At 40.3% G+C, this 26,572-nt stretch overlaps 4 protein-coding genes across 5 annotated transcripts; 1 reads left to right on the top strand and 3 right to left on the bottom strand.

Annotated features, from left to right (window-relative positions):
* The first annotated feature begins 1,023 nt into the window (after positions 1 to 1,023).
* On the top strand, positions 1,024 to 20,684 carry LOC128732710 (intermembrane lipid transfer protein VPS13B). Its single transcript, XM_053826030.1, has 12 exons — positions 1,024 to 1,095; positions 1,185 to 1,474; positions 1,532 to 4,223; positions 5,748 to 8,859; positions 9,545 to 11,110; positions 11,177 to 11,289; positions 11,448 to 11,979; positions 16,745 to 16,959; positions 17,020 to 17,510; positions 17,564 to 17,706; positions 17,770 to 19,530; positions 19,836 to 20,684. The coding sequence occupies exons 2-12, from the start codon at positions 1,210 to 1,212 to the stop codon at positions 20,298 to 20,300; spliced, it is 11,355 nt and encodes a 3,784-aa protein (XP_053682005.1). The 5' UTR covers positions 1,024 to 1,095; positions 1,185 to 1,209; the 3' UTR covers positions 20,301 to 20,684.
* On the bottom strand, positions 11,952 to 14,505 carry LOC128732713 (alanine--glyoxylate aminotransferase). Its single transcript, XM_053826032.1, has 4 exons — positions 13,713 to 14,505; positions 12,596 to 12,691; positions 12,292 to 12,537; positions 11,952 to 12,224 (listed from the first exon to the last, which is right to left on the bottom strand). The coding sequence occupies exons 1-4, from the start codon at positions 14,381 to 14,383 to the stop codon at positions 12,056 to 12,058; spliced, it is 1,182 nt and encodes a 393-aa protein (XP_053682007.1). The 5' UTR covers positions 14,384 to 14,505; the 3' UTR covers positions 11,952 to 12,055.
* Positions 20,432 to 26,375, bottom strand: LOC128732715 (protein THEM6). 2 transcript variants are annotated; one of them, XM_053826034.1, is made up of 2 exons: positions 26,269 to 26,375; positions 20,432 to 21,313 (listed from the first exon to the last, which is right to left on the bottom strand). In XM_053826034.1, exon 2 carries the CDS (start codon positions 21,311 to 21,313, stop codon positions 20,732 to 20,734), a length of 582 nt encoding a protein of 193 aa, XP_053682009.1. In that variant the 5' UTR covers positions 26,269 to 26,375; the 3' UTR covers positions 20,432 to 20,731. The 2 variants fall into 2 exon arrangements, with proteins under 2 accessions (XP_053682009.1, XP_053682011.1); XM_053826036.1 differs by lacking the exon at positions 26,269 to 26,375 and adding an exon at positions 21,443 to 21,549.
* Positions 21,490 to 23,094, bottom strand: LOC128732711 (nucleotide exchange factor Sil1). The gene is made up of 2 exons (XM_053826031.1): positions 22,850 to 23,094; positions 21,490 to 22,788 (listed from the first exon to the last, which is right to left on the bottom strand). Exons 1-2 carry the CDS (start codon positions 22,965 to 22,967, stop codon positions 21,572 to 21,574), a joined length of 1,335 nt encoding a protein of 444 aa, XP_053682006.1. The 5' UTR covers positions 22,968 to 23,094; the 3' UTR covers positions 21,490 to 21,571.
* Positions 26,376 to 26,572: the final 197 nt, after the last annotated feature.

The following is a 26,572-nucleotide window of genomic DNA, read 5'->3' as shown; positions in this document are numbered from 1 at the left end:
ATGTCAAAAATGCTGTTCAAATATTACGAACAGGTCCGTCATTATGGCTCGTAAAAAGCTGGATAGGTCGAGATGGTTTTTTACCAGCCATAAGAGTAGACGTGTCACATTACGAGTACATAATATAATAAGTAGTCTTTCTGAATTGTTCATTAAAGTTAGAATGAGTAAAATAACATGTAAAATATTTTGTAGTTTTGTTTAATTTTGTTTTTCCAGTTGTTTTGGATTTGGAGTTTTTTGTTGCTAATTTCAACCCAACAAACATTTTTGTTTAAGAGTAGCTTATTCGATAGTTAATACCCGTGAAACAAGCGCTTGATAAGCTATTATAAAGCAAAAATGTTCTTCGGGAAGTTTTAAACAGAACGTTTTTTAGCTATATGGCAAAAATACATATCCAGCTTTTTACGCGCTATAATGGCGGAAGCTATAAATTGTGTTCGTAATATGTGAACAATCTTTTTGACGACTCTGCATACATCAAAACTGGGCACTCTTCTCCTGTTCGGCAGTGTTGCTCTTTCTTTCGTTTACGCAAAAGAAGGAAGGCAATAGTTTTGTTTACATTTCGCACAGTTTTGCTTTCCTTCTTTGACGTAAACGAAAGAAAGAGCACGGTAGTGTTGCAAGAGAAGAGTGTCAGATTTGATGTATGCAGAGTTGTCAAAAAGATTGTTCGCATATTACGAACACAATTTATAGCGGCCATCATTATAGCGCATAAAAGGCTGGATACGTGTCCAAAACATTTTCCTTCATACCCTATAAAATTTTACGTACGCATTCAACTGACGCAGCCCGCTTAGGTAGATGAAATTTCGGCCAAATATTTTCGACTACCGGCAACCCAAACCCAGTTATTGTTTTTATACGTATTCTTGACGTTTGTCCTTTCTTCATTGTAGAAATTATCGCTAATCAGCGAGAAACCCGAGAAAAGGAAAAAAAAAACCGAAGAAAAAACAGTCTCCGTGGAATTTTGCAGTACCTAGTTGTTTTTTAATGTTATCGGATATTTTTTATCACTAAGCTGGGCTTAATCTGACAAAATTGCTATTAGACCATGTCAACTAGATCAACCACCAGCAAAAGGTAATGCTCAAAATTAGTAAAGTGGCTTTTAATGGTGATTAAAATACAGAATAACATTGCGACCAACCGATCCCGTTATGTTGCAAAAGGAGTTAATATAAAACCTTGTTAAAAATGTTTAAAATTGAATCGTACATTACCCCAATTATTTTGAGCTATGTCGAAAAGTACGTTAAAAACATCCGTCCGGAGGACTCACAGGTTTCCCTGTGGGGCGGGGAAGTGGTGTTCCAGAATTTGGATCTAAAATTAGACGTTCTGGAGGAGGAACTTTCACTGCCGTTCCAGTTTCTGTCCGGACATATTCATGAACTAGCTATTCGAGTTCCATGGACGAAGATAGCATCGGAGCCAATAGCAATCACAATCAACACAATTGGTAAGTTACACACTTAACGAAAGCTGCAAATTTAGTTCTTATATCTGCTTGTTTTAGAATTCGTTCTTAAACTGCAAGAACCAGGAAACCGTAGTGTTCCCCGGAAGGATTCTACCAGAAGAAAACAGCACACTGACGAAACACCTCCGCCAGGTTATATGGCTTCTCTGATTAATAAAATAGCCAACAATGTGTCGATTAGATGTCACAATGTAATCCTGAAGTACGTGGAAGAAGACATTGTTGTTTCAATGAATATCCAGCAATTGTCGATGGAATCAGCCAACAGTAATTGGCTTCCGGCTTTTATTGACATTTCTCCTACCAGGATTTCTCTACGAAAATTGATAAACATTGTCGATTTAACAATTTGCTTGGATAAGCGAAACTCGGCCGGTAAAATTGAAATGTGTCAAGAACCTGTACTGTATAGAAGTACGCTGCAAGCGCGTGTACTGATGAAGTACAACAACGCCTCGACACAAGACAAATCATCTATCACAAGAATTGACGTACACAGCAAGTTTCTGGATTTTAACGTTTCATCGCAACAATTTCCTATGCTGATGCGATTATTCGAACTAGGAATGGCGCTAAAGCAGGGTAAAATTAAAAGTGAAATTTCTCTTGGCCAAGAATCCAGCACGGAAGGCGAGAACGACACGGGACAAGAATCGTTGCTTTCATGGGCCTGGAATTTACTACCTTCGTTTTTTCCGGAGGAAAATGAATCTGATCACACCGACGATCATGAATTTCATGTTTTTCATTCTGGTTGTTACGTGGATAGATTGAGAATGATCTTCAAGACACAAGAGCTGATTGGTGATAGCATGGTTGGAACCGCTCGAAAGATCAAATATAATCCATTTCTTCAATTAGACTTACATGATGTATATGGAGAGGTCGTAATGTGTGGTTTGAAATGGTTTAACTTCAGAGGAGGAATAGCCAAAACAGGACTTCGCTCGCTTGAAGACTGTCCCTGTGGACACCCATTAACGGTTGAAAATATTTTTTTAAGTGAGTCAGGTGATGTGCAGGATAACCAACACATCAAAGGTTCCTTCTTCGATGGTGGTTCGAGTGAATGCAAAAAGTACAATGTCAATTGGAGCTACCACCTAGGCACGTACAGTCAAGATGTTTTGTTAGCCAGATCTCCAGCCATTTCGTTAGACGTCGTGCATGAGGTGCAAGTACCCGATGACCGTAGGACTTCTGAATTCGGAAGTGATTTGGAATTCAGCAATTTATCAGAGAAGTATATGATTCGGGCTTTCCTAGGAAAGTTTTGCATTAAAATAAGTGCAGACACTCTACATCGAATGACAACCTTGATATCCTACAGGAATGCTTATGAGTATTCTCCATATTACGAGGATAAACCTATTCCGAGTATACAGCAACTTCCCCCACCTTCGGCTGAAGATTATGATGCACTGATGAGTGAAATCCCGTTGAAACAAATGCATATTACGATTATAACACCACGTGTAGATCTACACCCGCTTGATCATAGCAAGCTTCAGCCAGGTAGAAAACGTAGTTCGAGTAAAGGTACGCACAATCCTTCCAGCGCAATAGCTTCTATTGAGTTCAACCGCATAGAGTACAACATTCTGACTCCACTCTACCCTAACCGACTCATTTTTACCACCTGCCAGCTTCCAGAACCGCCATCTAAGCTATTCGATAGTTGTTTCCGAGCCGTATCTGGTAATTTAGAAAGAATGCAAGCAAAGCTTCTATACAACGATTCGGAAATCATCTTTGCTACAGCCATCAACTTGAACCAACAGCATCGGAATCTAATTTACCCAGAATTATGGCCAAACATTGAGTTGAACAAAACCGAACACAACCTCGGCATCTCAGATGTGAAACTGATTCTTAATCCACATCAACTTCTGGCAGTTTATTCTATCGGGCTATCGTTATTGAATCAATCCCCTAGCTTTTATCTATCTCTGGATTTCCTGTCAGCCATACGTTCGCCTACTGCTCCTACGTTGGACCTCTCTATATCAAGGGCCCATCTTCGTCAAATTTTTTGCGAGAGAACTGTTTGCTACAAGTTAACAGCCCGAAGTCTACGCTGTTTATCCTACACTCCGGCAACTGCAGACACCCAACGTTCTCTAACGGCTCTTTGGCCAGATCATCCCACAGAAGAAGACTTCCTCACCGTAATCGTTCAGCTGCCCGTTAATCGGATTCTGCAAAACCTCGAACATCCTCCACTGTTCTATGGTCGGTTCCTGGATTTAAGTCTCAACATGGACCCTATTTTGTATGACTATCTACGCATACTATCGCAGCAACTTGCTGTATTAGAAAGCGATGACCATTTAACGCGCGGCCATATTCGCCATTCCTTCAGTCCACGCAAATCCTCGGAACGGTTACTGCCCCCGAAAAAGAGTCATTCGCAGCCGATCACGTCGGTACACTCAAGCTCGGATAAAGTAGATACGCCAGCCATAGCAGTGGGGCCGGCAGCATCAGGACTACCGGCCGTTCGACCCAGTTCTACCGTCCTAGAAGACGATACCGAGCGGAACCCGACTCAAAACGAGCCTGGTGTTGATTTGGAGTTTTGGCGACAGCTAACCCGCCGAATCATATTTCACTTGGAGTTTTGCCACTGTACGGTGTATTTTCCGGAGAAAAGTATCGTACAGGAATCGGGGTACCAACAGTACAAACCGAACGAAGAATTTGGCGACAACGAGATCGTGATGATAAAGTAAGTTTCCTTGTTTTATTTTTTATTGAATTTTATGCTTTTATTTTTCTTTTTGTTTTCATTTATTGGAAAGCGGTTTTAAACTGTTTAAAATCCTACAATCTTTTGTTATTGTTTTGAAAAAAAAAACCGATTTGGGACAACCCAGAACTACACGTCTTCAATTGAAAAATCAAAATAAAGACGCGGAATCTGAAAGCTCACATCTAGGAGCTGACGAATATTTTAGTTTTTCGATAGCAGCTCCGAGAGGCTCATCAGATCACAAAAAAAAGTTGAAGCTTAACCGTTGTTAGAACCGGGAACATCTAAAGCACCTTAGCTTCCGTATATGCAGAAAAACGGTTAAAGATCTGCTTGAAGTGTACTGTAAATAGCATACATTTATCGTGTTTCAAGATCACTTAGAAACAAATCCACCAGCAAACCTTTTTCTTTTCTCGTAGCACTAACAAATCGCCAGAAATGCTTCACATTGCCGAGCAAGTTTCCTTTCGTTCCTAGAGTTAGCAAAGTTGGGAGTTATTACACCGTTTGCGGAACCTGGTTTTCTGTTTCTATTCGACAGACTTCGCAATCTACTGTTAGAATACAGAGCAATCGTCAGGCTAGTGCTCCCAGTCGAGAGTCAAACAGGCATATATAGCTACTGTTGGCACCAGTGCCAACATGTGAAGGCGGATGGGTGAGCGGTGCCTTCTTACCGCCGTTGGAACAATAGTCACGGTAACAACAGCTGGATGGATTTGTGCCACACCACTGCGAAGGGTAGAGTCCAGAGGCGACGCCGAAGAGGGTGGAAGGGTCACGCAAAACACTGAATCCTAGCCGGAACGGTTTACCGACTAGGGACGACGCCAAACTGGAATTCTTTCGGATGTCGGGAAAAGATCACTTTTACTTAACACTACTTTTATTAAACTATACTTTTGCACAATGTGGCACTTTCACTTAGTTCTTATCACTTGTTGTTACTATCACGGTGGTTAAATCGATGTTGTCTCTAAGACGGTTGAAATACTTATATTCTGCATTCTGTTAAACGCCCGTATTTATACTATACGGCGCGACATTCTGGTCATCTCGGGCAACTTCGGGAAGGTTCGACGAAATACATTGCTGACATAGGAAAGAAGTGCCTAGAATGTTCGATGTACGTTGCTAGCAGATGCAGGCAGTTTGGGGATGCTTCTCGAATCTTCGAAAGCACGTGTTTCATACGGTTGGCGGATTTTAGCGTATTTTTCGCTGTCGCGAACAGCTACTAATAGTTAAACGGTTATTACAGCTTCAGAAATTGACGGTTTCGTACCGCAGGTTTAACAAATCTGTACCGCTCGCCTGGACGTCGCGGTTCGTCGTCGTTTTTTTAAAGCAAATCATTTCAACTCGATACAAAAATGTAAATTGACGAATTTGTATTATTTTGCAGAATTTGGAACATTTTCTTGTTGTTTACATTATTTTAAAAAATGGATCACTAACATTGTTCTCATACTCATCTATTTATCGTCTTTCCTCTAGACTCCCTCTGATCACCGTTAATTCAGCATTCAAATCGACTAGCCTATCGGCCGGTATGTGTCGCTTCCCAATCAGTCTTGCTAAGTCGGTATGGCCGGACGATCGTGAAAGTTTCCCGTGGACCGTGTCACTGGCCGATACATCTAGCTGGACTTACCAGGACCGACGGATGAACAAACTTCTCGACGAAACGACCACGAATATTTCGCTAGTGTTAAATTTTAAAGATGATGGCATCGCTTCTTCGACCTGTTTTCACGTGGACACTTCTCCACTGAAGGTGAATCTATGCAAGGATCAACTGCGGCTGCTCAGTTCTACTCTGAGTAGAATACTTTCGCTCCCGATGTTTGAGCGCGCTAAGGAACGTGGTAGCAAAGAAGAACCGCAGTTGCTGGAAATTTCGCAGAAATCCGGCGGAACGACGACTGCTACCGATTTGAGGGATTTTATGGATATTACACACAATTCGAGTGTAACTTCAGATGAAACACTGAAAGAAGGATGCAAGAAAGGTACCACACCAATATCAGTTTGGTTACAATGGACATTTTCCAAAGTTACGGTAAATTGTATCGCAAAAGATGATAGTGGTCAACCAAAAGTGAAACTTATAGTCGAACTTGAAGACATCATTTACAGTTTGGATATGCAGGACGTATACATGCAGCTCAAAGCGAAGATTGGTGGTATGAGTGGTCAGTGTTATGAGTTCCTTACTGAGAAAGCAAGTTGGATAAAGAATGAAGCTCTAGCACTAACTGTTCAAACAGAACTGAGCGGGTCGAGTAAATCCGGGAATGATGCATTTCTGAATCTAACGATCACCAAAGCAGAGACGACTAACGTTCACACGAAATGGGACACGATTAGAAAGAATCGAGAACAGAATGATACTTTAATCGAGGTGATTTTAAAGATTGAACAAATTGACTTGAGACTTGACCTCGATCTGATTGAAACTTGTGCAGAAGTTTTAACTATATTCTGTCCTAAAGATAACGTTGAAGCCCCACAAACTGTATTTGGAGTGAAAGACCTTCCGCTAATTTTGTTTACTAGTAAAGGCTTGCGGTTATTTGTTCCAGCACGAGAATCCACAAAAACGAGCAACGCATATATATTTACTATCAGCTCGATCACAATGCACCACAATGTGGAAAATCCACTTTGCCGGGTGCCGCTCCGTCCTGACGTTTACACGAAGGCAGCACAAATGAGGATTCTTAACGTGCCCGGATCTAAGATCGAGGACCGACAGTATGAACTGGTGATGAAAGACATTTCTCTCAGTACAGCTAATTGGTCAGATATCGTAGCATACATCGAAAGCCAGACATCAACATCCGCGCATCACGATAATCCGGCATTTGAATGGAATAATTTGCAAGACGTTCAACGATCAACCGATTTTGACCTCAATACAATTTTCAAAGAATTCAACTTCTCTGTTATCTACGCACCATGTATCATATACAAAAACGTCCTCATCTGTGGCCAAGCAATGGAGCTCAACTGCATGTCCGATCTTTTGATGGATTTAAACCTCGATCAGTTACAGCTGGCTGGTCAAGTATCACGGAAGATGATAAACATTGTTCAAATAATACTGCCACCAGCTCAATCTGTACCATCGCCACAAAGCAGCGTCGTGGATTTCAATCCATCTCTATTCACAAGTCTTCCCAGTCAGGATACAATCAGCATCGACTCCGTGAAATCTTTGCGGGAGGCAGACCCCCCACGAGTTCGCCGGAGCTACTCAAAGTTATCTAAATGCGAAGAAGATTCGGGTGTTGAAACTTTTAGAACTTCCGATGTAAAACAAACTGTAGCATCTAGCAGTAGACGTAACGGTGGGTGCTCACGCCAACGAAAACTCTCGACAAAATCGAGTTCGGAGCAATTAAAAAGTATAACTGCTCCGGTGCCAAGCCCGCAAGTTATTCCGTATGAGGTTTGCTTCCTTGGCGGCTACTTTAAAGTCAATCTTTACGAAAATACAACCAGCAAAGAAGATAAATCCAAGACATTATTTCGATGTGTATTGGCTCAACCCAATGGATTGCTCTCGTTAAACCTGCTGGAACGAGTTGTTCAAATCTCACTTTTTGACTTGATCGTTGAATTAGATGGTTTATCCCTGTTGAAGACACTTCCAGGAGAACCTGATGGTTTGGGAATACCACAGCCAATCGTGAAAGTTCGATTCGTTACTAGCTTTACTAAGAAAACCAATGAACTGAGTGTTGATTTTCGGCGACCTATGAAACTAACAACCTCCCACCAGAAGATGAAAGCGGTTCGAGATTTACTGGAAGTACTGACAAGAACTGTCGGTGATCCAACAGTAAAAGGTCATTCTACCAACCGACACAGAAGGCTTCCCAGACCTATCTTGAGCCGCAACAAATTTAAAATGATCAAGTCGTATATGTACGACGTAGAGAAGGTCAGTGTATGGCTTTCACAAGCAATGATACATCTCCAGGATGAAGACCAGAATAGGTACGATTGCAAGTTATCATTTTCTTCGATTCAATGCTCACTTCGAGTTCAAGATCGGCCGGAGCGTATGTCTTTCAACCTAGAGCTTAAGGAGCTAATCGTTTGCCAAAGCTCTTTCGTAATATTGCATCCTTTTTCGTTCAACTTACAAGCCTGCCTAACGCAAGAATATTGGAAACGAGATCCACTAATTCAGGCCAAAGTTAAATCGGACTATCTTCAGTTGGATTTCAGTTCAAAAACTCTTCATGAAATCCAGCAAATGGTGGCATTGTTTGTAGATATGGTGGCTGTACTGGAATGCGACAATATTGCAGCAAAAGCACCAGAAGTCAGTAGTACTAACATGACACCCAGTAGGGATAATCTTATTCAGATTGCTGCGCCTGGTTTTTCACAAAAAGAATTTAAAGGTACACAGGAGGAGCACTATCAGGACGATCTTCGTGCAGGAGCTTTTCAATTTGTTGAGTCCACTAAAGCCAGCGAGCTGCCACTACCGTATCAAATTAAGATCATCAATCGCGAAACCGGTATCATATGTTGGCGATATCCACAACCTAGGGCGCTATCTAATGTGACAGTTTATCCAGTGCCAATGAACGTAAGTACTTGAAAACGTCAAATAGTATCTAACAATAGGGACTTTCATTTACAGTCATGGTAGTCCTGCTCTTTGTACACCGCAAAACAAGGCTTTGGATATAAACATCTTTTCGACTTGACGCTTTTTTATCGACAGACTTCGCGGCGTACAGGACAATTCGGGGGGTAGTGCAACGATCCTACTGGCTCTCTTGCAGTTCAACCTAACCCGGATTCGAACAAATACGATGACTGGCTTGTTAGACAAGCATCGTACGTCGAAGTTATCTGGGCGGTTGCACACCGATTTTAATTATTCAACTGTTATGCATGGGACATTTATAGAGCTAATTATTATCTATAAAATTGTCCAACTAAGTATTGGCTTATCTTATGTATTTACAACACGACCAATACTTAATTCAGTTTTTTTGCAGATAATGATAAGCTCTATAAATGCCCTATACATAACATTTTTAAATTAAGCCTGGCTGAGGCGACCATATAAGTTAAATCAGCGCACAAAGAGCAGAACAACCATGTTTTAGTACGAGTATTTTAAATTTGTAGTACAACTATTACAATGACAATATGCTGGAAAATCGTTTTTTATCAATAGCGCGTAGTTTTTAGGTTAAATTATCATTTTGCCACAAGGCCTGTTGATGTACAAATAAACAAATAAACAATCGGTTTTTCCACAGGCATCCAAAGCTGTCAACATCCGGTGCAAGCTCGAGTACTATTCCGAAATTTTCGGCGAATTCTTCGAACTGTGCCAATTTACGTTGTCCGAGAATGATAAGACTGACTTGCGGCTACCGTCGCGCAAAATTGCTTCCGCCATCTGGCGGATCGAAATGACTCAGAATGTGATCTATGAAACTGCAGAGAATGAAGATGAAGATCAGCTGAATGATAGCGATAATCTAACTGAGCCGGGCAAATCACTGATTTCTAATATTACCGATGCATTGAAGGACACTTACCTTTCCACAAGTCGGGTTGTTAGTCTTCCCTACCGGTTACATCCGAAGATTTTTGTTGCTTGCATGCGTGTGGACTCGATGTTCAATTCTAACCTAGTTCCAAATGTTGAGCTAGCTGTTGAATTACATCCAGTTCAAGTCAATCTTTTCAATATTGTAGACTACAATATCGAATCAAATCTTCCAAAACCGTTCGAACGGTTTCACTTTTGCAAAGAAACACTCGAATCGAGAAGTCACAAATTTTTAATGTTGAATGCCAATACATTGAAGATACATACGGCCATCTATGATAACTTTGACGTACAGCTGAGTGGAGAACTAAACCTTCTCTGCGATTTGCTGGATTATAGTCATTACACGTTCGAAAACGTGTTAGATGTGGTAAATATAAAAACTATAGCCACGATTGAAGAGGAAGCATTTGATATCAAGACAATATCCGATGATATTTCGATTCGTTGTGGACCTTCTGTTTTGTACAATCTGCTGGTGGCAGAAAAGCTGTGGAATTTTCCTCATGATTCAGTTTTACTATACGGGAAATACATTGTTTGTAATCATACGCATGTGGGTATTAAAGTTGGTCAGCATGGAACTGGAGAATATATTTTTCTTGGCGTTGAAGAGCTATGTCTTTATGTGTTCAGAAGCTACCACCGGAAACAATTACTGCAGATCGTGTTCAATGAAAACACAAAAGATATAGCCACTGAGCCTTTCCCGGTAGCTAAAGAAGGACTGTTTTACGTTAGAATTCTTCCAGCGCACGAAGAAGATGTCGATGATGATAAGCTGTTCGTGGTTCGGATCGAAAATTTAAGCAACGCACAGAAACGAGTGTCCATCGAGGGACAAATCAATTTTTTCAATATGACTAGTCAGAGATTGAAAGTCCAATATCGGCTGCACAAAATCATACCGAATAGCGATAAGCACTACGTAACTACGAGCTTCTGTGTAGATCAGAACTCAAACGTTAATACGTTCGAGGCGGCGAACAGCAAAATCCAACAAAGCATTAAAATCGCAATCGATGGCGAGAAAAAGGGTTGGTCCGGTGACATTCCAATGAGAGAGATAATGAATGGTTTAAAACCGTATCTGGTGAAGATTCCAACTGGCATGACTAAGGAAGGGTACCTCAGCTATTGGGTGCGAATTATACGGGAAAAAATCTGTGCTGCTAGTGATGAATCGACAGAAACTTTCAATGAACGAGTACTGGTTATAATTTGGCCACTTTTTATGGTCCAATCAATGCTGACTGTAAATACGATGGTATGTACGACTGCTTAGAAATTGCACTGTTGAATTCACTAGTAAATTTCTTTTACTCCTCCGCAGGCTTACGAGGAACAAACTGATCAAAGTCATTCGGTTTATGGTCAAGGCGAGCGACGTCAATTCGTTTTGTCTGGTACAAACACTGACGAGCACGAGTTGCTTTTCCGAATGAAGTAAGTAATTTGATTGATACTTTAGAAAAAATTATCTAATTTAGTAATAGATTGCTTACAGTCCTTTGTATGTATCGAAACTGATCGTTCTCCGTAGACGATTAAATATTTTAAAATGACAAAAGTAACTCATAAAATTTCTTTGTTACCACCAACAGTTTCAATTCACCACATGGAGAAGACAGACGGAAAGCTCTGCTATCGTATCGCCTGATCGAAGGTCGATCTTTCTTTCAAGTGCCGGAACGTTTCCGCAAAGTAGAGAGTGCAATAGAAATGCTACAAAAGAGCCATAAACTACATTGGCCTTGTTCGCGAGAGGATGAGCTTCGGTGGAAACGAGAAAATGCCATTCAGGAAGCTACACTTCCGCTGTACCATTGTGCAGCTGCTCATGAGATGTCCTGTTGTTTAATGCTAAGTATCGTTCCCTGGTGTCTGCTTATAAACCAGCTTGGGTGTTCAATACGCCTAAAGAATTGCTCGACCGGCGAGATGGATATAGTGGAACCCAATAATATAGTGATGCCCCATTACATGGAAGTTGGATTCACGCTGGAACTGGATATCGATATCACACTACAATCTTCGCTAATTTACTTGACAGAAGAATCGAGAAAACAAGCAGCTAACAGTTATGTGTTACCTATAGACGGATCAATTGACGTCACACTACGATCGGATGATAAGGTATGCTTTGCTTTATTTATATTCCATAACATTTTTCAAACACCTAAGCTTGTTCTGTAATATCAATTGGACATGCTTACATTTTACCCATTACTTGAATATCGCGCTTAACCGCTTGAACCGAATCTTTAAAAACTTGCAACACTCGATCCACCCGTTCTGCAGTAGCATTCTGACCCATCAATCCAATTCGAAACACCTGTCCCGCAGTAGGCCCAAGCCCTCCGCTAATCTCTACCAAATAGCTGTCAAAATAAAAGTGAATAATTATTATTACTCGTATTGTTAGCTAGATTTATTAAAATCACTTACCTTTTCATCGCATGTTGGGAAACCTTTAACCAATCAATTCCCTGTGGCAACTTTATCGTAACAACAGTCGGCAATCGGTCTTGGGAAACGGCATACAGCTCGAAGCCAGCAGATTCCAGGCCATGGTACAACCGTTTGGCACAGTCCTGGTGGCGTGCTATCAACGCTGGTAGACCCTCCTCGCATGCCATGGCGATGGCTTCTCGTAGGCCATACAATAGGGTACAGGAAATCGTGTGGTGGTAGCTACAACAAAACTCTTGATTGGACTGAAGAAACAAAGCACTCGTTGAACTGTACTTACATGCGCGGTCTACCGAAACATCCCCAATAGTCTCCCACTAGCATCATATCCCAGTAGTAGACCTTCACTTTGCTGCTACGGCGCTTGTAACGTTCACTGAAAGAAGAATGTTTAAGTTACACAGGAATCTAAAATTTGGATAATACATATATGCATAATCGGACTACTGCTATTCTGGGCCTACTCTCTATTCTCCATATTCTAGATCTGGACAAAAAAAAACTAGTACTATTTATTGCGCTTCTTCAGGTTCCTGAAACGGAACAATGTCGTGTGGGTCCTATTATGTGAGTCTTGTCGAGCAATTCGAATCGTCTCGGTCACTGTCGAGCGCCGAGTAACAGAAAAATACATCCGCTATATGCGTGAAACGGCTTTAACTACTAGATAAGTTTTGATGCGCCATAGTCGCTGAGGGTTGATCGCTTTTTTAAAAAAATCAAAGTATTAAATCGTAAAACAAAAATTTTGAATGAAAACGTCAGCAAATTTTCTCTGCAATCTGGAAAAATATTACCGTTCTGATTCAAACTTAGAACAGTTTCAAACTTCGAACACTTCAGAATAAAATGCCTGTTAGTACCATAATATGGTAAAATATTATGCTTATTATTATCACCGGATAGAGGACATTCTACCGACCACGGTGGTATACAATAAGAATAGGTGTACTTTATGCACCTTTTTCCCGAAAACTTGACACCATACCTATTGTTTCTTGCGCTTTGCATTTTGCATGCGATGAAATTATTTTTATGAACGTACTTCGTATATCCGTCCAGTGCAAAAAAAAACCCGAATTCTCAAGCACAAGCCATACAAAATAAATAAGCCGAGTACATCTAATTAGTACCACATCACACTCAATTATCTCGACAACCAAAATAGACATGCAGTTTTTTGGTATTCGGACGTCTGCTGTTATCATTCGCGTTGGGTGCAAATCAAATATTGCACGAATAACATTATTACTTAACCGCAAGCCGTACGAGCAATCTCATAGTAATTGAACAACTCTCCGAACAATGATAAGAGCATCTACGTTTTCAGTTTACGACTACGACGAGATAATGAAAATTTCTTCCGAACAATCAACATACGGCAATTTGCTACTCACACTGCTCTGTGTCCAAACGATACCGGTGTTATTCCTGGTGGTGCTCCCAAGACCTTCTGTGAGCCAGTATACACGGCATCGATCTCCCAGCGATCCATGAACATGGGTGTTCCTCCCAATGAAGCGACAGTATCGACAATCAGTAAACAATCCTGCTTGCGACACAATGCTCCTATGCCCTCTAGACCCTGGAGAACACCCGTTGATGAATCTCCCTGGGTCAGAAACAGCACTGATGGCTTATGGATCAGCAATGCGTTGCCGATTTCCTCTAAACTGAGTGATTGACCTGGTTTTGACTTAACGGTTCTCACATCAGCCCCGTAACGAGAGGCCATATCGGCAGCCCTGTCTCCCCAGTGGCCAGTATGACCGATCAATAGAATATCACCATCCTCCAGAAGATTACACAATGTGGCCTCCATTCCTCCATGACCTGACGTACTCAGACAAAACGTAGCAGCATTGTTTGTCTGGAAAAGGTACCGAATGCCTTCTTTGATATCGTCCATGATTTTCAGTGTTTCTGGATGCAAATGGCCCAGAATCGGGCGTGACAGAGCATCAAGCACCCGCTGTGGTGCATTAGATGGACCAGGACCCATTAACAGCTTTTCCGGTACAGCCAACGGTTGTCGCAAAGCAGCCGGTGCGGCTACATTGTATTCCATATTGCAACTAGGTAGCTTGAATTTATGTTTACTTCCAATGATCGTTCACTTTCACTTCACGTTGCCGTTTGACGCACTGTGTGCCACACAAAACAGATTTCGATTGAATGAAGCACCGAACGTGGAACAAACAGGTTTTATGCTTGCGTACGATGTTGTTGTGCGCGCGGTTAGCAGTGCTGCCGTTGTTTGAAGTTGATAAGGCATTTTTTTATGATTGGTTGACAAGCTTAGTACAAATACTATTATTCAGCACGTTGTTATTCAACGAATGTATTTTATTTATTCTCTCCGGTGATAACTGTACGCATCTATGTGGCGGATGCTATCAAACTAAATCTCTACCTTCTCTTGTATGGAAACTTTTGAAAGTGCTGACACATGTTTACGTGGTATCAATATAACTTGCTTTCAAAACGCACATTACTTAAAGACATTCTCTCGGCAAAGAGTTCGGCGGCATTGTAGGAGTTGCGGTTTTTCTCGACTAGTTGATAACAACCTGTATTCTCTGTTTGCACAGATGTACGTTTGCACCGAGAAAAAATTATTCTATTTAGGCAGATATTTAATTTCTGAATGTATTTAATCAATCGTACACTATTAAATCATTCTTTCAAATTATATTCCGATCAAACAAAAAAAACGTAATTTTATTCGTCCTCTTTGATAGGTCTTTATTTCAAAACAAACGTTATTTAAGGTGAAATTAGTCGTCATCGATTCTGCTAATTTCAAAAACAGTTTTTTGTTCATGAAAATATATTCGCTGTGTTCAGATTGGAAAGCAGAATGCAGTATTTACATTTTTATAAACAGAATCCCGCTTTTGGGCCCAAAAACTGCTTCTGAAACTGGGTTATCCGACGAAAAGTTGATGACTGCTAATTTCCCGTTAACCATTATAATATCTTTAGCATATTGGTCAATGAACTCACACTCGCACGCACACTAAAAACCTTCTACCGTTATGTTGTTCCTTGTTTAGTTCTAACTGTATCAAAAACAAAACATAACTTTAATTTATACCTTTATTATATTGCATATAACGTTGGATTTGTTGAGAAATAATTCTTATATTTTGTCATTCTTTCATCATTAAAACCAAACTATAAAATAACGAAGAAAAGGAAAACCTCACAATGGAAGTCGTTCACTCACTAATTTTTGTTCAAAATATCAAAAACCTGCCCAAGTTTAAATTTGCTAGGCCCTTTACGGTGAAACGATACTGAATCGTGGCGTCCATGTGAGGATTTGGGTACCATCAATTCGGCCATGTTGCGATTCAGTACCGTTTCACCTGACTAGTGATTAATAATTGTTTAATACGGTTTCGCATAGATCGGATATGTTTTCCCGTGATGCACTAGACATTTGCTCCCGCTTCAACTTTAAAGCATTTTTTAGCGTCTCTTTGCTGGTTATCGAGTGCTTCCTAATGTTTCCTAAAGAAATGGAAACTTTTTTCTGTTCCCAATTTCTTTGCACTACAGTTTCTTGTTTTGACTTTTTTGCAGATAGATATTTCTCCGCGGCTACAGAAAGTTTTGGAGCACTTACTTTCGGGTCTTCCTTTGTCTGTTTCACAATTCATCTACCTTGCTGAAAATTATTCTCATGGGAGTTCTTTGTTTATCTTTGAAATTAAAGAAAAGAAAAAACTTTTTCCTTAACTACATATTCGCTTCGATTCTACATTCCGATCGGGCCCGTTTCGATCAGAAACGTCCGAATCGACGTGTGTTATAGCATACGTTGTATTCTGATCGAACCGAAATTTCTGATCAGATCCGGGACTGATCGATATGTAGAATAGAAGCGAATATTTATTCGCGATAGATAGGTATCTGTCGCGATCTGTGGCAAACATAGATTATGGCAAGTGTCTTTGTAGCAATTATACGCATGCATCTCTCCGTATAACAAACCTTTTTACCAATGGCTAAATAGGGTGATGTGTTAAGGGCTATCAGCTATTTATTGAAAAATCGTCGAATTGTCGAATGTTAATACTTTACGAATTCATGGTCTCAGAATGGTACTTTATTTTTGCCAGTGTCAGTTAGCATTAGGGATTTATCAAAACAGCTTATCAACGAGAAAAATTATATGCTTTTCCTGCGGTTTACTTTCTTCCTGTTATTCTCTACCTCTTCAAGTGTATGGTATGATCTTGTATCTAAGAACATTGACCTTTCATATAATAAATAGATGATTCATGAAGCTTCAAATTTCAAGCTACCTCTTCAAGTGTATGCTATGATCTTGTATCTAAGAACATTAACCTTCCATAAAACAAATAGATGATTCATGAAGCCTCAAATTTCAAGCGTTGCCTGATTATATTTTTATCCCCAGGTGGCCCATCTGATTCTCACATCAACTATGGAAAATAACATCCGAGTGATCATCGTGGCTTCACAGTTCGTTGTTACTAATTATTCTAGCATCGATTTACAATGCTGGTGTTTCGCCGTACTAACCAACGAACGACTGGAGCAGATACGACAAGGCGAAAGTGGATCTTGTTCGGCAAGCTTGAAACTACTCTGTAATGATCGAAAGTGTGAGAAGTAAGTTCCGTTTCCGGTGATCAGACTCCACTTATCATATAATATTATACTCGATTTTAGCCCCCAAGGTACCGCGCTCACCGTTTTCAGTAACCTATCCAAGCACAAAAACAAGCTTAAATTCAACAGTACCTACAACTACTACTTGACAGTATATCAGCATGATAGGAACGAATTCTCTAGTCCGATTTACCTCAACCGCGCTGTATCGCGTAAAAGCATATGTGTGCAATATGAAGATCGCTACACGGCACTGGCCCTTTCAATCGTTGAGCACCGGGGCCAGCAGTACATCTCCATCTATGACGACCCGTGTCCTTCGTTTGCCGTTGAGAACCGAACTGATTTCAACATTTACGTTGCCCAGTCAGAATCGATAAACGTCAATAAAGCGGCGAATGCGGTTACGGAATGCACTGTAGATACCAATTTTGTGTGGTACCAGATAGTAAGATCTCGGCAAACCGTATATTATACACCTCCAGCAGTGGATTCGATCTTTCCCGAAGCACAGGAAACTGAGGTTGCGCTGATATTTGCCTGTGTTAGTGGTAAGGTCTCTGTATATGTAATCACAATCAAATATTTACTATTAATTTTTCAGGGAGTGCAATCCGGTGGTCCTATCCTGTTAAGATTAATGAAAACAAAAACATTTTCTTAAATATACCGCTCTATGGCGATTTGAAATTGGCTGTGAATATTAGAAACCGTACCACAGAGATAGTAATAGATTACATTAGCCAGGTAATTTATACCTCACATTGAGTATATAAACGTTTAAAGTATGTTTTCTTTTAATTTGTACAGGAACTTGAGTTTTCGGCAAAAGACATCCGAACACGGTTGTCGAATCCAGTGGCACTGCCAGCAGATCATGATCCCTTGCTGAGGAGAAAATCTGCACCATGTAATACACTGCCGAGCCCTTCAGTTAAAGGGCTCACAGCCAACCTTCCATCCAAGCGCCTGTCTTTCCGAGGGTATTTTGAGTCTCTCAACGTAAGTCTTTTTAATGACCGAAAAGATAAATGCTGCTCAAAGGTGGAATTGATTTCGTTCAACTTTGATCGCATTGGCTTAGAAATGAACAGTTGCGCTGATGGCGGTAAAGCCATGGTTCAATTCGCCAACGTTCAGGTGGATAATGAATTGCACAATACAGGGGAATACGATTTTCCGGTGATTCTGTGCAGTGAAGACCATGAAACGAAAAAAAGCAAAGCGGCAGTGATGCCCAGTCAGTTTACTCTCGATGACCATCTGGAAGAATTAGCCAAACATGCGCTGTGTTCAATATTTGTCGAAATGGAAGTGGATAACTGGACTAGCGTCGAAGGCTTGAGACTAAAGATCAATCCAATCCGAGCATACATTGAGGATACATACATAAACATTCTGCTGGATTACCTGATGGAATTCCTTCCGATGAATTTGCTATTTCAACCGGAGCAAGCAGTGGAGCGTATTAAATGTCCTCCCGGACAAGTGTTGATACCCAGGCTTGTAATGCATCAGTCTAGCTATTTAGCAGATCCAATCAAATTTCGATACATTCGTGTTGAGCCCCTGCACGTTCTGCTCTCTGTCCATACCTGCATGCGACTTTATATAGCATTAGATCACAGTCCGTTGGATTTCTCTGCATTCGAGCGTAATCATGTTCGTACGCTTCCTATACGCTTCGGAAACTGCCTTGGCATGCATTATCTTTCCGGTGCTATCTTCGGTGGAGGTTGGGTCATTGGATCACTGGAAATTCTTGGAAGTCCAAGCGGTTTAGCTAGATCCGTTACGAGCGGTCTGCGTGACTTTGTGTCTTTGCCCATGCAGGGACTATTCAGAGGTCCCTGGGGATTCCTAGTGGGCCTTACGCAAGGTTCTACTTCATTGGTTCGTAACATAACCGCAGGAACTGTGAATTCCGTTACGAAATTGGCTACTTCGGTCGCTCGTAATCTTGATAGATTGACATTAGACACAGAACACGTGCAGCGAACAGATGCGTTACGACGACGCCGACCTCAAGGAATGACCGAGGGTTTTACTCAAGGTTTAACAGGTTTAGGTATAAGCCTTTTGGGCGCTGTGGGAGGTTTGGCACATCATCCATTACAAGCTAGGCGCCCGATCGATGTGGTAACCGGTGTCGGTAAAGGTATTGTCGGTGCACTCGCAAAACCCATCAGTGGTGCTGCTGAACTGGTAGCTCTCACCGGTCAAGGAATGTTGCACAGCGTTGGGTACAATACGATGCCTACGCCAAAATATTCCGAACAAGTTATGCACCGTCTCGAGCCTATTTCCTACAAAGCTCTCTGGGAACCACAGGCACTTTGCGACGGCTCGCTTTTGTTTACTATTCATGCTACTCTTACCACTCGAAATCAGTGTACCTTAGTAGTCGTCGGAGTCTACCTCAAAACGTTGATGTTACTCAGCGTGGCCCAGGGCCAGTTACTGGAAGTGCTAGATCTCAAAACTGTTTTCGCAAGTGTAGACTCAACTGATCCATCCCAAGTGATACTACGAATAAAGCCAGAGCTTCCTCCACCACCACCCGATTATACGGTAAGTCGTTGAATTTTATGTTGAGTAATTTGAGTACACTTTCTATTTTCGAAGTGGAGATGATTTCAATATTCTCTGATGTTATGTTATTCGGCTTTATTGTTAAACACGATGTAGCGGTGTTTCAATCGAATTAGGATGATACTAACTTGTGAATACGCTAGCAACAGGAACTGGGAGAATGATTCTATTGAAACAGCTATGTGTTCAATAATAACAATATAAACACAATTCAGATTATAACACGCTTCCGTAACAGAGCTGACATACTAAAAAACTTTCTACATTTTTTTCTTTATTTTTAGTCTTATCCCATATCTAGTCGCACCTACCAGTTCGTGCAGGAATCCACAATGCAGCTCCCGAATTTGTCTGCCTACAATTTCCCTTCACTGGCAACATCATCACAAGGCAGGGTTCACCAATCGAACCACAATCGTCCCTTCAGGCCAGCTGCGGCAGGACTTGAGTCCGACTCAGTAGTGGTCTTAGAAGAGGATTCCACGCGCATCATTGGTAGCAACAATGGGGTTGTTGATGTCTCCTTAACTCAGCATGAGGAAGACGATGTAGTTTGTGAGAATCTTACCTTTCTCGAGGGCGACGTTCCCGTCATCGAAGGTGACGATAATCGACCGGACGATAACGAGCGCCGCCTGGTGCTATACGTGGACGAAAGCTTGGGCCGCTATCTAGTAAAGTATATCAATTTGCTCAAAAAAGGTCTGCAGCCGGCCGATACGGTTGCTTTCGTACCATTTGGTAAGTAACATTCCAATCATATAGTCATTTACCCAAAATTCAATGAAAAAATCGAAATAACAATTAATCAAAGGTGCTGGTTATTAATTTTTTAGATTTGTTCATAAAGGGGTTTGAAACTTTTAAAAAAATTCTTTGAATAATCACTGCGCAAAATTGTTTTCGGAACAGAATATAAATTTTACCATTAAATGAATTATTATTGCCAATGTGTACTATAAAATTATAGTCAATTTAAATTTTTAAATTTTTTGCGTAAATAAATCTTTTATACCGCTTTACGGGCATGCAGTATATATTCAAACACTTCTACAATTATACCCCTTTAGAACAAAGTTTTATTCTTGTAACCTACAAACATTAATTCGAATTAATAGAGATAGATCAATCATTACACAATAATATAAAGATGTAAAACAATAGCTTATTTGTCCGAAAACTAATCCTTCCTTAGTTTCTGACTGGAAGTTTCAATCGAATCCAGCCACTGTTTCAGTTCGGTTGGCATCGGCGGTTTTTCAACTCCTGGAAATCCCTTCATCAGTTCCTGCACATTTACTTTGGTAACGCATTGCTTGGACATTGCAACAGCACGCACGAAACCGTCGGTTAGTGTAACAAACTGTTGCTCCAGATAAATTGCCTTATCGTCCCACCAGACGAGGCGGGTTGTGATCTTATATGCATTGAAAATCGGAATCGTTCGTCGGTAGCGTACACTGGAAGCACCCTGTACGGCGCCACCCCCTTTCGCCTTAATTTTACCGTAGATACCGGTTAGTCCGTAGAAATGAAACCGTGCGAAGTCCAACTCTCGAATGTAACGAGCATTGTTCATGTGCCGTATGAAAATATCCACGTCTTGTGTAGTACAGAGCCCGTAGATTGTAGTCTGATCGGTTACTTTGCGTTTTCGTTGAAACAGCATCCCATATCCAAGGGTAACGACACAACGGATAAAGTAGTTGACATCCCAAATTACGTACAGCACCAAAAGCGCGACTAGCAATCCACACAGCATCTAATAAGTGGAGAAAATACTATCAATATTTGATTGTTTCTTATGATTTTTTTTATGTTAATACATTCATACAGGGTTTACTTATTAATACTGTTGGTTGAAAAAAAAAACCATCCAGGAATACCATACCTTCTTAACAAGCGAAGATCTTAGTTCAGGACATTTTCTCAAGTAATATAGATCTGCTTCTCAGAAAAAAAATAAACTGTATTTATCAGTTTAACTGACCAAAACAATTCTTCACATTTTTCCATCGCATCACAGTTCGTCTTTTCTTTTTTCCCTCCCATACAACTCCTCTACGAATTGATCGATAGTATGCTGAATTTCCTTTAGGTAGGCCGCGCCATCCTTTTCACCGTTCCACTCGTCCAGCCGTGTGTCCAAATTGTTTCTCAGAACAAGCAAGGTGTGCCGGAAAAGGGCACATTCAGACCATACTTCGTGACAGAGGGTGGGTCTAATGCTGCGTAAAGCGCTTACCACTTCCTCGGCCAGAGATTCGTCCTGTAGTAGGCCAGCCTTATTCTGGTGGAAAAATTCTCCAGCTCGTCTGCAATAGTCGACCTTAAGTAGACCTTCTGTTAGTTTCGTGGACTGGTAACGCTCCTTCGTGATCGGATCTGTTTCTTTGTCTGACAGTGCATATTCGTAATCCTGTACTAAATCCGAAATAAGGCGAATAATTTTTACCTTCACCCGTAATTCGATGTTCTTTCCAAGAACGTCGAACAAGAGACTGTAACCATGAGGAGTAAGCAGTTCTTTTAGAGCATGGGGAAATTTTCGAACTAAGCTACCAAAAGCATACAATCCAACAGAAATTTCATCCGATTTCGTAGATTGCGAGATTTTGCTTAGCAAAATACCTCCCCCGTTTCGCTCAAATAAAGCAACTTTTGCCTTGGGATTATTCTGAGCAATAGTTCCAAATAACTTGAAGCCATGAATTCGTAGTGACGTTTCCGTTTGGTTCAGGCAAGGCCATATAATTTTTTCTATTCCTTTTTGATCGATGAACTCTATAGCATTATCTATCTGATGAACCAAATATTGCAAGTCTTCAAAAAGAGAATCCAGTTCTTCTTTAAAACTAGTTTCAGAAAGATCAATAAATTTGCGCAATTGTTCAAACCGTTTCATCAAGTTCTTCATGATGTCGCTGTCACTTTTAATCTCTAGATTAGCTTCTTTTAGATCCTGTTTAATCTGGTCATAACTCTTGTATTTTGCTTTGACCTTCTTCTGTTCCTTTTCATTCAGTTCAAATTTATCTGCCGGTATATTTTGCAATGCTTCCTTAAGTTTGTCTATGTTTGAAATAGGAAGTTGAGCTTCGTGATCCTGCAAATTGGCTCCGGCTACTGTTGAAAGCGATGACTGTGTATTGTTTGAATCTTTTTCCAAAAGTTTTGCTTCTTTTTTGCCAGTCGATAGATTGATGCGCACATGGAGACCTTCCGGAATTGATTGACCTGTATTGCGGAAAACACTCATAAAAGTGAACCATAAGGCACCATTAATTTTACGTCATACCTTCTACAATTTCTTGCCATTCCTTGGTGGCCACAAAATTAGTGCTATTTTTTACATTTCCTCCGGAAGCAGCAAATAATCCCGCTACAACTACTATTATTACTGCTTTTAACCGCATTTTGTGTTCACCAAACTGTTATTACTTTAAATAATAAGATTTTTACTTTTACACTTCTTTCATCACTCAATTTTAAATTAATGAAAATAAAAAAATACTGCTTTCACGATGTGCTCTGTGTGCGACTGATAAAAGATACCTGTTTTGTGTTCGGCAGCGGTATGGTAGGTTCTGTCGGTTCGATGCCTGAATTCTACATACACGTCAGTAATTTCTAAACTCACGACGGCACGCACACAAAAATAGTGACTTCGATGAAAAGCGATGACAGACATTTGTGCATGCCAAAACTTGGGATAGCATTATTCTACTGTTTTACCTAACTCACTGCGAATATGCGTATTATTGAAATAAAACGTAACCATACGTTTTATTCGTTTATAACGCATATACAGTTAATATCGATAACAAACGATTTTTTATAAGTTGTGCTTTTGTTATTGCATTTAATTTGTAAAAAGTTGCATAAATAACAATTCAGTTTCACAATACAATTATTGCGTACTACTGGCACATGAAATATAACGTTTAAGTACGTTATTTTTAGTGATCAAAATTAACGATATTTTCGATATAAGGGCAATATTTTTCGAAAACTTTCGAACCAACACGATCCCGCGAATACAACGCATATTCGCAGTGAGTCAGGTAACACAGTAGTTATAATAAACTTTTTTAATTGCCGTAGTCCAAATGCGGGCGAATGCGGCAAACCAATTTTCCTTTATAGTATTAATTTCCCACTCTGAAATCCATTTTCAGGGCACTTGACCCCGGAAAATCACCGCAAAATGGTTTTGAACCAAGGGACCCCGCAAAATGGTTCTAAACCAATAAAGTTAATGGATGATTCTTTTCTTGCTAATAGGCCGTTTGAATAAAAGAGTTGGAGCAAATGCTCCCATACGATTTAAACGGGAAAAGCAAAATAAACTGTTTTATTCATACGGCCTAATGTATCAGCTTTCTTGATTCCTTCTACCCCGGAGTGTCCTGGAACCCAGTACAAATTTATTAATCCCCTATAGATCCCCCCTTACTAGTGTCACCGGTCGCGCGGTCATCAGCTGTCCTAAATCACGAATTCATTTATCACTCCTAATTCGTCGACATCAACGGTTGCCGTCCATTTGGTTTGCGACACAGTTATGTTTAGCCCAATCCTCCTAGATGCTGCTTTCAGTCAATATGGGTGGCCTCCAGTGTCCCGCATTCATCCAGAAGAAATCTGATCACTTCAAGTTACGGCCATTTCCGTGAAACCAGCACAAGTAACACCCTGAGGGAGAAGCCAGCTCAGTGACTGATTGATAATTTTTGTTTTCTTCTTCTTCTTATTTTTGATGCAGAATATTTAAGTAGTAACATTTAAATCAAGTCAGCATGTTCGGGTTTGTGGAGGGGTTTGAAATTTAATTGCAAATAAATCCTTCCTCTGTTTCGTTCAAACAGGCTAGCCCGGTTTACAGTAACGGTTCGAACCCGGTTTGCGCCGACAGTTCGGTGCACAATAACAACCCCTACTGGCTCCGCTTTCTCAGGTAACACTTATTGATTTGATCATTTAAGGACATGTCGCAAATCATATCAATATGAGTATCAAACTTAAAGGTTTTGTGGGCCACTGACACTGGAAGCATTTTCAGGTCCGTATAGCTTGGCATGAAGTGATCGTTTTAGGGATTATCCGAAATCCTATCAATATGCGTGTCAAACTTCAGGGCTTTCAATCCTCATAAATTCGTGAAGTTTGACATCCTTACTGATATGGTTTCGGTCATGTTTTAAAATGATCATGAAGGTAGGAACGTTACTGGCAATATTTTTATAAATGATTTTACTGAAATGACCATTATCTGGGTTGTTTCTCGACGGATCTTCGTTCTCTTTTTCTCAATCTGGAAATGAAATCTAGTTTTTGGACAAATTATGAATATTATTACATTTTCGTGACAGAAAAAGACACAAGCGATGAAAAGTATCCGTTTTGGACAACTCCGGATAACTTGGAATATCTCCAGTGTTACTAAATTTCATCAAGTAGGAGATTTGGCGGCAATTTTCAGCGCAAAAATTTTTCAGCTTTCGAATAAAAGCAACAGAATTATTGTTCTAGCTAGCATACGTTTTGTGCTAGTGCTAATTTAAAGGAAACAGAACCGAAAACTAAAAATGTTTAATAACTCTGTAACGATTGAGATTTGGTCATGTGCGTAAGATTTTTTTTCGTCAAATGTGATCAATCGCCACCTGAATTATGTGTACTAAGCTACCTGACACCCTGCATACGTTAACGAGCAAACGTAATTTTCTTTAATGAAACCATTAAAACAGTGAATCTGTGAAAACTGGTGAACACAGATAATTATCATCTCTAATGATCTAATTCAGAATGACTTATTGTGACTCAACTCGCTAAAACAGCATGTAAATATCCGATTCTTACAGACCTAAAGCAAGTACCTCTATGTAAAAGCCACCGTAGGATAATATTAATTGCGGTGGCAGTGAAAAAATAAATGCCTACTTCTTCAAATAAGCATAAATTTTTTTATATTGCTGTCGGTGCATTCGTTTTTTGTAGAAAATCTAAGGGAAGCTCAGTAGTTCGTTGACTTTAGCGCTCAGCTACCCCAGACACGAAAAGTTAAGATCTGTGATAATTTTCCATACAATCGGGTAAATTTTCTGAGTTGCGAGATACATTTTATAGAGCATACATTGCATTTCCGTCATGTAGGTACGAAGTTTAATAAAAAAGATTGAGTGATTTTGATCAAATTAACTAACAGTGGTTATTAAATAGAATGCTGCTATTAAATAAAACTTTCTGCAACTGCTGCTTAAATCTTGTTCCGGTAATCTTTATTTGCACGTTTTAATGTGGTGTTTCTGACTACTAAGGTAGATAATCACGAAAAGTAATAGAACAAGTAACTGATCATGCCACTTTAAATCATGAGGAAAATCCGTTGCGTACCGCATTCAAGAATAGGTACGCTTTTCAACTCTACCACTCTACTGGATAGCCCGTTTTGCCATTTGCATAAACTACGTGAAAGGTTAATAGCGGTGCTTCAAATATTATTCTGTCTGTCAACCCCTGTATCGGCTGTACAATCACAGCTTAAACGTGACCATCGCGGAAACGGGAAAGCGAAACGAATAAAAACCACTAACTTTCACCGATCACAGATTCACTTTCCCCAAAATCTCGAACATTGAGATGTTATTCAAGAACGGTAATCCATAAATTCTATTTTGTATGAACATATTTATTGCTGGTAGCATGTGCACTCACCCTGTCTGTAGAATAGCTGAATAATTAGTTTTACGGTGACTATATTTTGCTACGCGTCGTGTGCTTTCTGTTCCTCTAACCCTCAGGCGTCGAATATATGGCAACATACGATCAAGTTCAAGAGCGCCTCGCGACTGAAGCTTGCAGTTTGATTTTGTAGGTATACCTTCAAAAACGCTTGCTGCTTGTCCGGTCTTTCCACCGCCGAGTTTATTCTCTCACCTAGCCGGGTGCACGTGTGATGAACGATCACCTTTACCAATACATTGAACGTTTGAACCTGATCTTCATCACCATATTGCAC

The sequence above is a fragment of the Sabethes cyaneus genome, chromosome 1 (genome assembly GCF_943734655.1).
Source record: "Sabethes cyaneus chromosome 1, idSabCyanKW18_F2, whole genome shotgun sequence".
Lineage (NCBI taxonomy): Eukaryota > Metazoa > Arthropoda > Insecta > Diptera > Culicidae > Sabethes > Sabethes cyaneus.
Note: the sequence above shows the minus strand (reverse complement) of the source record. Positions and strands in the feature narration are given on the sequence as shown.

Excerpts from the sequence above, each read along its gene's own strand:
- LOC128732710 (XM_053826030.1), top strand. The coding sequence starts at position 1,210 with ATGTTTAAAATTGAATCGTACATTACCCCAATTATTTTGAGCTATGTC. Across the intron at positions 4,224-5,747 it reads AACGAGATCGTGATGATAAA|ACTCCCTCTGATCACCGTTA; the intron begins GTAAGTTTCCTT and ends TCTTTCCTCTAG. Across the intron at positions 11,980-16,744 it reads CACTACGATCGGATGATAAG|GTGGCCCATCTGATTCTCAC; the intron begins GTATGCTTTGCT and ends TTTTATCCCCAG.
- LOC128732713 (XM_053826032.1), bottom strand. The coding sequence starts at position 14,383 with ATGGAATACAATGTAGCCGCACCGGCTGCTTTGCGACAACCGTTGGCT. Across the intron at positions 12,692-13,712 it reads TCGTTTGGACACAGAGCAGT|TGAACGTTACAAGCGCCGTA; the intron begins GTGAGTAGCAAA and ends TTCTTCTTTCAG. Across the intron at positions 12,225-12,291 it reads TCCCAACATGCGATGAAAAG|CTATTTGGTAGAGATTAGCG; the intron begins GTAAGTGATTTT and ends TTATTTTGACAG.
- LOC128732715 (XM_053826034.1), bottom strand. The coding sequence starts at position 21,313 with ATGCTGTGTGGATTGCTAGTCGCGCTTTTGGTGCTGTACGTAATTTGG.
- LOC128732711 (XM_053826031.1), bottom strand. The coding sequence starts at position 22,967 with ATGCGGTTAAAAGCAGTAATAATAGTAGTTGTAGCGGGATTATTTGCT. Across the intron at positions 22,789-22,849 it reads ATGGCAAGAAATTGTAGAAG|GTCAATCAATTCCGGAAGGT; the intron begins GTATGACGTAAA and ends TCCGCAATACAG.